Here is a 12,635-nt window from a genome sequence, read left to right as displayed (position 1 = left end):
TAGATCTGAGAATCATCGTGGTAGGGAAAATTACTCAGGAAGACAAACACTACCTGTTCTCTCTTATGCATAACAACAGCAAAACAGAAGGTAAACTATTTGCAGAATGGGGGACCAGTGGGAGAGGATGGGACAAGAGAGGACAATGAGGGGCTAATATAAACAAAGGATAGTAAGTATAAAGATTATTATCTCATATGATTAAAAAAATCAATTTAAAATACGTAGCTCAAAGATTCCCAGCTAAGCAACTGAAGCTAGCAAAAGAGAAAGAAGGCTTTGCCTCTATTGATTTTTGAGGGAGCGTGGGCCAGGCAATACCTCAGCTCTGGACTCTTGCCTACAGAACTGTGGGATAATAAAGCTCTATTTTTTTTTTTAAACAAAAATATAAGTATTATGTATTATCAAAAAGATGGGTTTGAGTATGAAAGAACGCAGAAGTAGAAGAAATTAAAGACACTGTGGTCAACAGTCACTTTGAGTAAAAACTATTAAAGTCTCTTTAAAGACCCCTAAAATTAAATTTACCATGGTACCTAGCAAACTCACTACTGAGTGCATCCAAAGGAGTTGAAACTGGTCCCGAGGAGATGCCTTCACACCACCTATGCCACTGCTAGGCCCAGTACCGAGGATGAAAACCTGTTATTTGTGACACCATGTATGAATCTGGAGAAAATTATAATAAGGAAAATAAGACAGACACAGAGAAACACACACTGGATGACCACACTTTCACATGTGATCTAAAATAAGCTGATCTCTTGACAATGGAATAGAAAGTGGTTAGGAGAGGCATGGGCAGGAGGTGGGGACCACAGAAGGAACAGTCCTGACAAAAAGGAACAAGTGTCAGACAAGAGGAGTGCATGTCCATGAGCCATCCTGTCCCATGACCAATCTAAAAAATAATAATATCCTGGTTTCCAGACTGCAAACAATTCTCACTACAAGACAGTGATCAGTAGGTTAAGAGCAAGGGGTAATTACCTCAGTCTAATATTTCTGCAGTATGAGCCCATTAGACATCACAGTTCACCTTTATGAACAATTATTAGTCCATAATTACTTAGAAAATTGGGACATAAAATACTGGCTCCATCACGTGTGGTAATAATATCTCCACCCAGAAAAAGCGGCAGGATACATTTATGTTTTCCAATATTCTGATCAGGACTTGGAAGCTTCAATTTTATCTTTGCAACAAGTACTCTCCACCACGTTCCTTGCCGTAACAGGCGCTCCTTGCTCATTTTCTAGAAGGTATCTGCCAAATATGCACGTCTGAATAGCCAGAGTCTAATAACCTCTTGTTTCATCAAATATGAAGGGTTCCCCACCATGGGAAAGGCAGCTAATGCAGCTTGTAATTGGTTCACAAAGGGGCTTCTCTCTGAGATAACCATCCACCTCCACGTGCTTGCTTTCCATTAGTACAGCGAATAACCAAGACAAATCAACGTACAAAATGCAAAAGGTTGGTTTGTCACACAGTGGTTTGGGGGTTCTGGCCCCTGTTCAGGAGGACATTGCTTTGAGACCTCTGGAGAGGGAAAGTGTTCCAAGGTGGGAACACAAGGCAGACCAAATCCATTCACCTCACAGCAGGTATTCTAAGAAAAGAAAGGAGTGGGTGGGTGGGGTGCCACTGTACCCCTGAGCTCCCAGCAGGCTTCACTTCTGGAAGTCTCCCACGTCCCAGTAAAGTGTGAGCTGGGGCCTCACCCTTCAATACATGGGTCTATGAGGCATTAAGATCCAAATTACAACATTTGGCAAATCAGAGACAAGCTTTTATATTTACATATGTATGTGTGTGTGTGTGTGTGTGTGTGTGTGTATGTACACACACACCCAGCAGCAGGGGTGCACACCTTTAATCCCAGTACTTGGGAGACAAAGTCATCTCTGTGAGTTCAAGGCTAGCCTGTCTGTAGTGAGAGTTTCAGGACAGGCAAGATTACAAAGAGAAACCCTATCTCAAAAAACAAATATATACACATACACATATACATTACATACACATTACATATACACCATATATATTTCTTATCTTTTCTTTTCCTTTTTTTTTATTTTTTACTTTTTATCGATTCACTGTAAGTTTCACATCATCCTCTCAACTTCTGGTCCCCTCATATCTACCTTTCTCCCATGCAACGTACCCCACCCCTACACACACCCCAAATGAAAACCATACAAACAAACAGCATAGAGAACATCTCGTCGTGGAAGCTGTAGTATGTCACAGTGTCCCACAGTGTGTCACTCTGTCCACACATCTTCACGAGCACGGTCATTGATCTGGTTCAAGGCCTCTGGCTTCTGTGACAGCATCAATATTGAATCCTCACTGGGACTCCACCCTGTGTCGCCCATGCTGTGGAGCTCCTACAGCTTTGGATCAGCAGGACCGGTCTTGCAGATGATACAGATTTTGGGGTGGACCATCTCGGAGCCTTGCATCTGGGTCTGGGTGGTAGCAGAGCTGGTCAGAGTGCTGGCTGCCCCTTATCTGTATCTTCAGGGCGAGCTCCCCAGCACTGCTCCAGCTAAGCCACCCAGTGCCACCACTGGCAGGAGTCAGGGTCAGCTCTCCCTACAATCAAGCCCTCTGGCAGGCTCACTGGCACCCAGGCCTTCAGAGCCAGCTCACTGTGCTGCTCAGTCAAGGTTCAGGGTCCGTTCTCTCTGGTGCTGCTGTTTGTGAGGGGCTGGGCCAGCTCTCTTGCTACCCCACCATCGGGGCTGGCTCACCCAGGCCTTCACCATCAGGGCCAACTCTACTGTACTACCCAGGCAAGGCACAGGACCTGCTCTCCTGAGTTCTATATCGAGTGGGGGGACAAGGCTCTCTAGCTCTCATGCCTTCAGGACTAGCTCTCCCAACTACCACAGGTGGCAAGGGGTTGGGGGCATCATCCCCACTGCCAAGCCACCTCTCAGCGGACAAGTGGTAGGACCAACTCTCCCCTGCTCTTACCCTTGGGTTGGCTAACCTGCACCCCATTGCCAGGGTCAGCTCCATTGTGCTATGTGGGTGAAGTACAAGGCTCCCTCTCCTGAGTGTTGCTACCTGTGGTGGATGGGGTCAGCTCTCCAGAATGCCACAGCCAGAGAGGGCAGGGCCAGTTCTGCACAGCCCTGGACATTCACATGGCCACAAGCATTGACCCCGCCCCCTGCTCCTGTATAGCCATGGACTCAGGCTGGGACCTCATCATGGCCCTAGGTGGCAGGGCTGACCACTCACAATAGGCTCCTCCTCTCCACCCTCGGTCTCCAGCTCTATCTCTCACCACAACTTTCAAGCTGCTCCCCTTCTCTTTCTCTCCCATCTGACCACCACATATTTACACACTGTAGACTGTAGGCCGGCCACGTGGCTGACAGGCAGGCCCCCGAATGACATCCTCTGACAGCACAGGACTATGGGTAGCATGGCAGCCCACAGGTCTCTGTCTTTCTCCTTGTCTATGGTCCACCGGTGCTGAGATGGAGGGCAGGTCTGTGGTATCTTTCTTAGCCCACACTCATGGCACAACTGAACACAAGCCTCTGTCTGTCTTCCTCCTCAGTCGCTGAGCTGACAGGATTTGGTTGTATTTGATTTGATGAGTCCTAGGCATCAGACAGCTTTGGCCACCAAGCCAGGCATCAAGCTAGACTGAACAAAGGTCCGCCATCTGCTCTGCCCCTGACTGATGTATGAACACCACCAAAAGGTGTCTCTTTCAGTTGCCAGGGGCATACATGCTTCCTATTTAATCACACATAACATACATGAGCATGTGTGGGTCAACAGCTAACAATGTTCACCTCCTCAACTAAGTGGAACCAGTCCTTCATTTTTCTTCTTCATCTTCATCCTCATCTTTCTCTTCCTCTTTCTCTTCTTTATCTTCATCTTTGTCTTTATATTTGTCTTCCTCCTCTTCCTCTTCTTCCTTTCTTTCTCTTTTTCTTTTTCGCCCCTCTCTCTCTCTCCTTCCCTTCCTCTCTTCTGTCTCTTTCTCTCTTCTCTCCTTCCCTTCCTCTCTCTCTCTCCCTTCCAACTCTCCTCTTCCCCTCAACTCCATCTCCCAGTACATCTCAGGCTTCTGTATATAAGGTCTAAATGCCAGCAGAGCAAACAGGGCACATGATGTCTTGGGAGGCTGCCCTAGGAGTTTGCAGATAACTGTTGAATCAAAAGTTTTCCTGGAGAGATAACAACACTCACATACACTCACCCCCCAGATAGGGAGCCCACAACAGACCAAACGTACAGACGCCGTCCAAGTTCAGCTTGGTAAACCAATGACTTTTGTTGGGTTACGAGTAGGAATATGGGTGAGGGGTTACTTACAGGAGCAAAAATGACTCAAAGGAAGCCGCATCACCAAAGCCCACCACAACGTGAGTGACAGCTCACAAAAGCTCCAGGAGGAGAGGGAGGCCCTGGAGCACACAGCCTTCAGGCAACTCAACAGGTTGGAGAATGACTTTTCCAGATGTCAGTTGGTCTAAGCCACTGTCCAGCAGCTGTGCTGGTTTCTGCTTCTCCCAGGCAACCGGTCTGGTCTCCGAATCCTCTTTGCAGCTTTTGTTCTTCTGAGAGTCTTCGTTGTAACTTGAGTCTGCTTATTCTTGCAGGGACGGGCCTAGTGAATCTGGTCAGTGTCCTAAAGCTCTTTTGATTTGTTTACCTTCCTGCTTAAAGAAGCTTCCTTGAAGGATGGAATGGTTCGGATCTCGGAGGAAACTGTCACACTACATTGACACCCCAGCCCTGTAACTGTGACACACACATACCTGGCCCCTGAGAACCTTTCAGGGGCAACTCTGCAAGCTGGGGTGAGGATGTGTGGGAAAGTGTGGGAAGACCACCTCAAGGGACCTCAGCCCATTCCTCTGCATCAAAGAGAAATGGGTGTTTTCTGTTGGAGTGAAAGGGAAGCTGTCAGATTAGGCAGTGGGAATGACAAAGGTCCAGAGCATGATGGATATCTAGACAGTAGATAGATGCTAAAGCAACTCCACTGCTCATCCTAGACACCTCAGCCCAGCCTGACTTCTTCACAGCTCTGAGTGGAGAATGAAAGCACACTTATACAATTGTCCTGGCATGGTTTCAGGGACTCATTTAGTTTCTGAAGTGACCCGATGGAACAATTCCCATTCAAGCACTAGGGGAGGAGAATTAGAGGTCGGGAGAGTTAATAACCCGTGCCAGATCTTACAACTGGTCAGCGATACGGCAAGCACTGAGCAGACTGACTTGGGAGCCGCTCTGACGTGTTGCTGCCCATGAAGGAGAGAGATACCTACTGCCTTTCCCTTGGGAAATCCCAACTTGCTGGCCAAGGTCATATGTCTATCCATGGACCAATCTTGTCAGGGACCACATGCCCACCTCTGCCAGAGATGGTTTTGATTATGAAAGATGACCAAGTGGGTGACACACACCAGTGACCCTGAGGGAGCTATAACAGCGCTCCCCACCAGCCAGCAGTCTTCCTCACACAATACACCCAGAATAACACAGTATGTCTCTTCACATCAAGGTATTCAGGCAGCATGAAAGCCCAATTCTGGGTTGGCTCCCCACCCAGCCTCCCTTTTTTCCATCCAGGGTCCTAGATTGTTAGATGGTATCATCCACATTCAGGGGAAGCTTTCACCCTTCATCAGTACTTGCTGGAAATGTCCTCACAGACCTACCCAGAGATGCAACAGTCTAGGTACATCTCCATCCAATCCTGATCACACACACACACACACACACACATAGTTCAAAATCAAGTTCAGTTCCGTGCTAGGAAATGCCAGGCTTGCGGGGAACCCCCCACCCCTCAGCACACATGGAGGTGGTTCAGTACCAGGAAGGAGGATGGAGACTTTGTGCAGAGGTGGTAATGTTCTGTCCTGCCCTATTTGTTGAGATTCGGCCCGAAACTATTCTCAAATTTTATTTAGTCAATGGAGCATTTAAAGTAGGGAGAAATATTCGCTAGTTTTCGTTAGCCAGACTGGCAAGTGGACTTCTCAAGATGTGCGGTGAACTGTGAAGTCCCAAAGATGAAGAGGCATCAAGTTCCCCTTTGTTAGCTAGTGGTTGCTCCAAGGTCCACTCATTAGCATTATAAAGTAAAAACAAGGTTCGGAACACCGAGAGCCCAGTGCAGGGGCCGGCTTCTTCCAACTGGGCAACAGGAAAGGCTCCACCTGCGGCCACACACTGAGGATGGCTGGCTACATTTAGAGCGTCCACGCTCCAGCAGCCCATCCCACACATGCTCATTCCGCTGTTAGATGCAAACAGTTCACACTTTTCTCTAATGTGCTATTAGATATCTCAAAATCAATTCAATATTATGACACAAAGCCAAGCCACAGGACAAAGTCCTGCTTTGTCTTTGAGTCGCCCGTGTAACACCCCCAAGTGCGTGCTTGCCTGCCTCTGCCCTCCCCCAGCCCCTTGAGGAGCCATAGTTCATGAATTACAAGACTTTTCATTTCCCCCAGGTTCTTGGGGATGTGGCCTCCAGGTGGATGCGGTGTACGGCATTTATGAACCCGGTCTGGCTTCCCAGAGGGATGGGGGACTAAGATGCAGACGTGTTTGCTTTGCTTCCAATAAAACCCCCAACTCCTTACTTATTAAATAGGTATCATTGCATGGTGATAGCCTGTATTTATTGGGTGCCTCCCGATTGCCACACACAGTGTGGGGTGCTCCCTTTGCACTCCAGGGTGCTCACTGCAGCCCTGTCTGCGCTTCATGGCTGAAGAACCCAGGCTATCCTGAGTGCACAATCTGCCCAAGGTCTCACACAGAAAAGACAAAGATCTGCGCATGCCCCAGCATGCCTGCCCTGGTCACCAGGCCCTGTAAGCGGGCCCTGAGACGGCTAGGGGACTAGGATTTGATTCCCTGCTGTTTGGGTCCAAAAGCTTTCTAATGATTACAATAACTGGTACTAGCTTCAAAATGATCCCAAAGGACTCCTACCAGAAGGGACTCATCATAAGATTAAGGGAGACAGGAAGTGTGCCTCTGGAGAGCAGCATGCTGAGGCTTTGGAGCCATGAGCTTGGGCTTGGACATTAACAACCCTGTGAGTGAAGTAAAAATGGCTTTCTGTCTCAGTTCCACCCCCGAGAGGCATGCCCATTCAAAGCCTACCAGCAAAAATCCCAGGAGACAGTGGAGCTGGTTCTCATGCTGCGGGACCTGCCAGTGTTTGGAGCCTTGTGCTGATCAAACTGGACTACACGGGATGTAGAATGTGCAGGGTCTAGAGTGTCGCCGTCTCAGGTAGTACCCAGGCCTTCATCAGCCTCTCCAGGTTCAGCTACAGCTTTCTTCTGGAACAAGGCTAGGAAGGCCAGAGCCAAATCCTGCAAAGAAACAGCCTGGCTCGGCTATCCCAGGAAGAGATACCAGAAGAAGTGGATGGCAGATCACAGCTTACCTGACCTTGTCTATACCCTACATGAAGCAGGACAAACTTCTATCCTCTAAAAAAAAAAACACAGCTCAAAATGTGTTCCTGGCCAGCCAAGGGTGCATAGTGAGATTCTGTCTCATTCCCAAAGCATGAGTGTCCCCTTGTCCATCTCAGGAGCAAGATCTCAAGGACAGCCTTCTTGATCTACACAAAGCCCAGGATGTCAGTCATAGCTGGTTTTCTCAGAAATGAAGGGTATTGTGGGGTAACAGGGGTACAAAGAACTGAGAGAACAAGGCCACTGTCCCACAAGGCCATAGGAATAGGGCACCGCCAGCACTCGGCTGTCGAACCACATAGGTCCCCTTTTGGAAGTAATGCCCCCCTTCCAGACTGCAGAGAGACTCTAGACACTATGCAGATTGGACTCAAGGGTTTGCCACTGCTAGGCAAGTAGATCCTTGATGGTGGCGAAGCTTATTTCATAGAGTTCCGTCCATGAGCAGAAGCAATGCTTTCAGAATAATGAAGGGATTCAGTAACTTTCCACATCCTCATCATCCTCCCATCAAAGGAAGCAGACTGTCCAGAAGGGCCACTTACCATCTACTGGACAAGCTACTTCTTCATCTTTCAGACACCCTCCTGGAAAGTGGCCACAGTTTCCAAGGTCAAGTTAGAACCTAGTTTAACTACCTACCTAGCTTCCTACTACAGTTAAAATAAGATCTAAAGCAATGGAATATTTAGAAACAGCAGGCAAGCAATCTCTGTGAGATCAAGGCTAGCCTGTGCTACATGGAGTGTTTCCAAGGGAGGAGGAGCACCCGTCAGACTGACTAATGGCAGAATGGGGAATTCCAAGTTACGACATGTACAGTCTCAGCATTCTCTCATTGAAGCCAAATTGGCCAAATTTGTATCCTAAATCCAAGCCCTGTTTTTACCATGGCTCTGTAGAGAAAGTTTACTGCCACAACTGGCTAAAACTCCAATCACAAGATCTGATCCATGTGCTGGTTAGGTTTGTGTCGATTTAATGCAATTCAGAGTCACCAGAGAGTACGGAGCCTTAATTTAAAAAGAAAATCCCTCCATAAGATTGAGCTTTGAGGCATTTTCTTAATTAGTGATTGATGAGAGAGGACACAGTCCACTTTGGGTGGTGCCATTCCTAGGCATGGTGGTCCTGGGCTCTATAAGGAAGTAGGCTGAGCAAGTCACGAGGAGCAAGCAAGTAAGCAGCACTCCTCCATGGTCTCTGCATCAGTGTCTGCCTCCAGGTTCCTGCTTTGTTTGTGTTCCCCATCCTAACTCCATTCAGTGATGAACTATGATGTAGAAACACAGGCAAATTAAACCTTTTCCTCCCCAACTTGCTTTTGGTTGTGGTGTTTCACCATAGCAATAGTAATTTTAACTAAGACATGATGTAACTGAGATGGTCCCTTATCTGTGCCTTGTAATATTTTGGAACATGTAGAAAACTTGGAAAATACAAACCTGCAGAAACTTAGAAAGCCCACAGCCAACCTGGAGAACTGGCAGACAAAAAAATATCAGTTTTTTTAAAATTTGAAATCACTAGTTTTAATAAAATGCCAAATGGGAAGTGTGCGTTTTGATTTGTTGAGAACCATTCTGGGGGAGAGGGGTGACTTCTTTCTGCAACAATGATGTGACTCTCTCCTTGTCTTAGCACATCTCCTGGGAACAGCTAGGAAACAAATATCTTCAACATTTTGTCATTGGAAATGCAGCTAGAAAAACAAAACTCCGTCTCAGTGTTCAGGCACTGGCTAGACTCTGGTTTTGATTATAAACATTAGCAATTTTGAGGGTCTGGCGTGATGTCTAGATGTGAAATTTAGCCAAAGACAGAGCTCAATGCTTTGTAGAGTTTGCTTTAAGAAACTTGGGTGGGGTATGCACCCAGAAGATGCCACTCAAAGCCAAGGCTAGCCCATCGAGAAACTGGCTAATTAGTCTGAGATTGTTTCCATTAAATTAAGCAATTCAATTCAACTAAATTAACAGTCACATAGGGATTACACACAACTGGCCCCAATTAAGTTGGAAATGTCAGCTTGGTAGCCACCAACCTCACAAGTTGGGAACCTTTGCCAGAGATGAACACCTTTCATTTTTCTTAAACCATCAATGGCCTTCAATAATTTGGCCAAATGAGTATGTGTAGAGAAATAGAAGTGACCAAGCCACTGGACTTAAGGGAACATTTCAGGCCCAGGCTACATCCAGGCACAGCTAAGACTTGAAATGTGGGACTGGGCTGAGAGACATCTGCACACAAGGAAAGCAATGTTTTCTGTTTATGGCTTCCATTCCTAACATACTGATGAAGTAAAAATATGATCAAAAGGGCCTTAGACGCCTCTGGGCCAACATATATATATATATATATATATATATATTACACACACATACACTGCCAATATTTATACAGCATTTCCAAAGAATCTTATGAACTCTAATCTCTAAGAGACATATAATCTTTCTCTAAGATTTGTATTTTTAAGTTTATGCCTATGTATGTGTGCCTGAGTCCAGGCCTCATATGTGCAGTAGCCCTCAGAGCCCATCAGAGCCCCTGAAACTTGAGTTACAGGCAGTTGTGAGCATCTGATGCGGGAACTAAACTGGGGTCCTCTTCAAGAGCAGCGGGCACTCATATTAACCAATGAGCCTTCGCCCCATCCCAAGGAGCATAATGTTTATGGAAATGGACAATGTCTTCTAGAGACTGTACCTTAGGTATCCATTAGGAGGTAGTCAGCAGATTCCACTGCAGGGCCGATCAGTGATTTGTGGGCTCTGGGAAGACCGCTACTCCAAAACCATTCCCATTCTGCAGACTCCTGTCCAAAGCGCAGTCTTCACAGCTCCATGGCTTTATGCTGGGGCTCAAATTAAAGCTCTCCTCGGGCCTTTCCGCTCGACCGTTCTCCTGTACAGGAGCCATGGCGCCCAGCCGGAATGGCATGATCCTGAAGCCCCACTTCCACAAGGATTGGCAGCGGCGAGTGGACACTTGGTTCAACCAGCGGGCACGCAAGACCCGCAGACGCCAGGCCCGGCAGGCGAAAGCGCGCCGCATTGTCCCTCATCCCGCGTCCGGTCCCATCAGGCCCATCTTGAGGTGCCCTACAGTTAGATACCACACCAAGGTCCGTGCTGGCAGGGGCTTCAGCCTGGAGGAACTCAGGGTGGCAGGAATCCACAAGAAAGTGGCTCGCACCATCGGCATCTCTGTGGACCCTAGGAGACGAAATAAATCCACGGAATCACTGCAGGCCAACGTGCAGCGCCTGAAGGAGCGCTCCAAGCTCTTACTCTTCTCCAGGAAGCCTTCTGCTCCAAAGAAGGGAGACAGTTCTGCTGAAGAACTTGAACTGGCCACCCAGCTAACAGGACCTGTGATGCCCATCCGGAATGTGTATAAAAAGGAAAAGGCCAGAGTCATCACAGAAGAAGAGAAGAACTTTAAAGCTTTTGCCAGTCTTCGCATGGCCTGTGCCAATGCCCGGCTCTTTGGCATAAGAGCAAAAAGGGCACAGGAAGCTGCAGAGCAAGATGTTGAAAAGAAAAGGTAATGCGCGGTTGGAGAGTTTTAATAAATTTTCCATAAAGCAAGGAAAAAAAAAAAGCTCTCCTCGAGGACACTTGACTGTTCTCCGAAGCAAGCCTGGCGCTACAGAAACCTCAGAAGTGTCCGGATTACGTTCCTAAACCTGTTCTTACCATCCAGCTTGGCCCACACATCCTTGCGCTACAACTCTGAAATACCTCCTTTCTCTATCACATCGTTCAAGACCATATCTCATGGTCATAGATTTTACAGAGACATACATGACTAATCCATACTTAGCATGTTAGTTCGTCAAAAACCCTCTGTATTTTATCAGGACACAGAACCTGAATGGGAATAGCAGGTTTCTGTTCCAAACGCTGTTGTCTATAAGCAGACTTTTCCTCGCTGTTTTTTTTTTTTTTTTTTTTTTTTTTAATTTTTAGTAAGCATAGAAAGTACCAGGCTTGATTGTCACCTTTTCACATGCAGATCATTGTGCTTTGTACAACCTCCCTTTGGACTTGCTCTGCCCTCTGGCAGGTCCTCATCCTGCAAGCAGATTAGTGTCAGCAGCAGGTGTCCACTCCTAGCGAGTTCCTAACGTCCTTACTTTTGAATAGTCACATGAGTAGCCCATGACTTACAGCATCTGTGAGGCCATCTAGACAGACAAGCGCATACCTATTCAATCTCTTTACGGCTACAAGTACTGTTTTATAGGAATTTGGCCATGTTGTCCAAGTTATGGAATTTATTAGCAGGTGCCTGTTTGTGGACCTCCTTTCTGCAATTTACATAAAATTGATAGTAGTATTTCTGGTTTAATTTCTGATTTTATTAATTGTAGTGTTTTTTTGTTATTTTTTTCTTGGTCAATTTAGCTTAAAAAAAAAAAAACAAGAACTGTTAATTTAGTCGTTTTTTCTAAGAACCAGTTTCTGGCTAGGTTGGTTTTTGACTTTGAGCCTAGTTTTAATTACACACATGAGGGTATATACATGTGAGCACAGGTGCCCGAAAAGGACAGGAGTCAGTCTCCCTGGAGCTGGAATTCCAGGCAGAACCTAACATGGGTGCCAGGTTGCCAACTCAAGTGGCCTGGAGAAGCAGCACTTGGTCCTAACCGCTGAGCCATCTCTCTGGACCCCTGATCTCCTAACAATGCTTTAATTTCCTCAGTTTGTTTTAGTCTGTGTCCTTTTAACAGCATCCTAAGATTAAACTTTAAGGATTTGAAATTTTTCATTTTAAAATGTATGTGTTAATGTTATCTATTTCCCTAACCGCACCCCAGCCATTTCGTTATGTTGAATCATTGTTCCGGTTTATCTCAAACTACCTTCTGCTCTCTTAAGCTGTAGACAAGGGAGCCTTCGTCACCCGTTCAGGTCTGCAGCCTCTCTGATCATCTCCACTACATGTCCCCTGGCCACCACCCCCTCATCAGGCCTTTGCTCCCTTCTGAGATGGCTCTTGGCAAATGTTGTCCCTTCTACTCACAGATGGCACCCACGCAGATACTCCCAGCGGCTGTTACTGCCACCAGCCCATTAAGAGATGGTTTATGTGGAGTAGAACTTTATAGATGCAGAGACTGGTGGTGAGGTGGG

At 46.8% G+C, this 12,635-nt stretch overlaps 1 protein-coding gene across 1 annotated transcript; it reads left to right on the top strand.

Annotated features, from left to right (window-relative positions):
• Window positions 1-10,414: 10,414 nt before the first annotated feature.
• On the top strand, window positions 10,415-11,047 carry LOC308416451 (large ribosomal subunit protein eL13-like; the record flags this gene model as incomplete). The annotated part of the gene is made up of 1 exon (XM_080911445.1): window positions 10,415-11,047. One exon carries the CDS (start codon window positions 10,415-10,417, stop codon window positions 11,045-11,047), a length of 633 nt encoding a protein of 210 aa, XP_080767571.1.
• Between the last annotated feature and the right edge of the window lie 1,588 nt (window positions 11,048-12,635).

The sequence above is a fragment of the Micromys minutus genome (assembly GCF_963924665.1).
Source record: "Micromys minutus genome assembly, chromosome: 1".
Taxonomy (NCBI): Eukaryota; Metazoa; Chordata; class Mammalia; order Rodentia; family Muridae; genus Micromys; species Micromys minutus.
The sequence above is the reverse complement of the archived record's forward strand: the minus strand, read 5'-3'. Positions and strand labels throughout refer to the sequence as shown.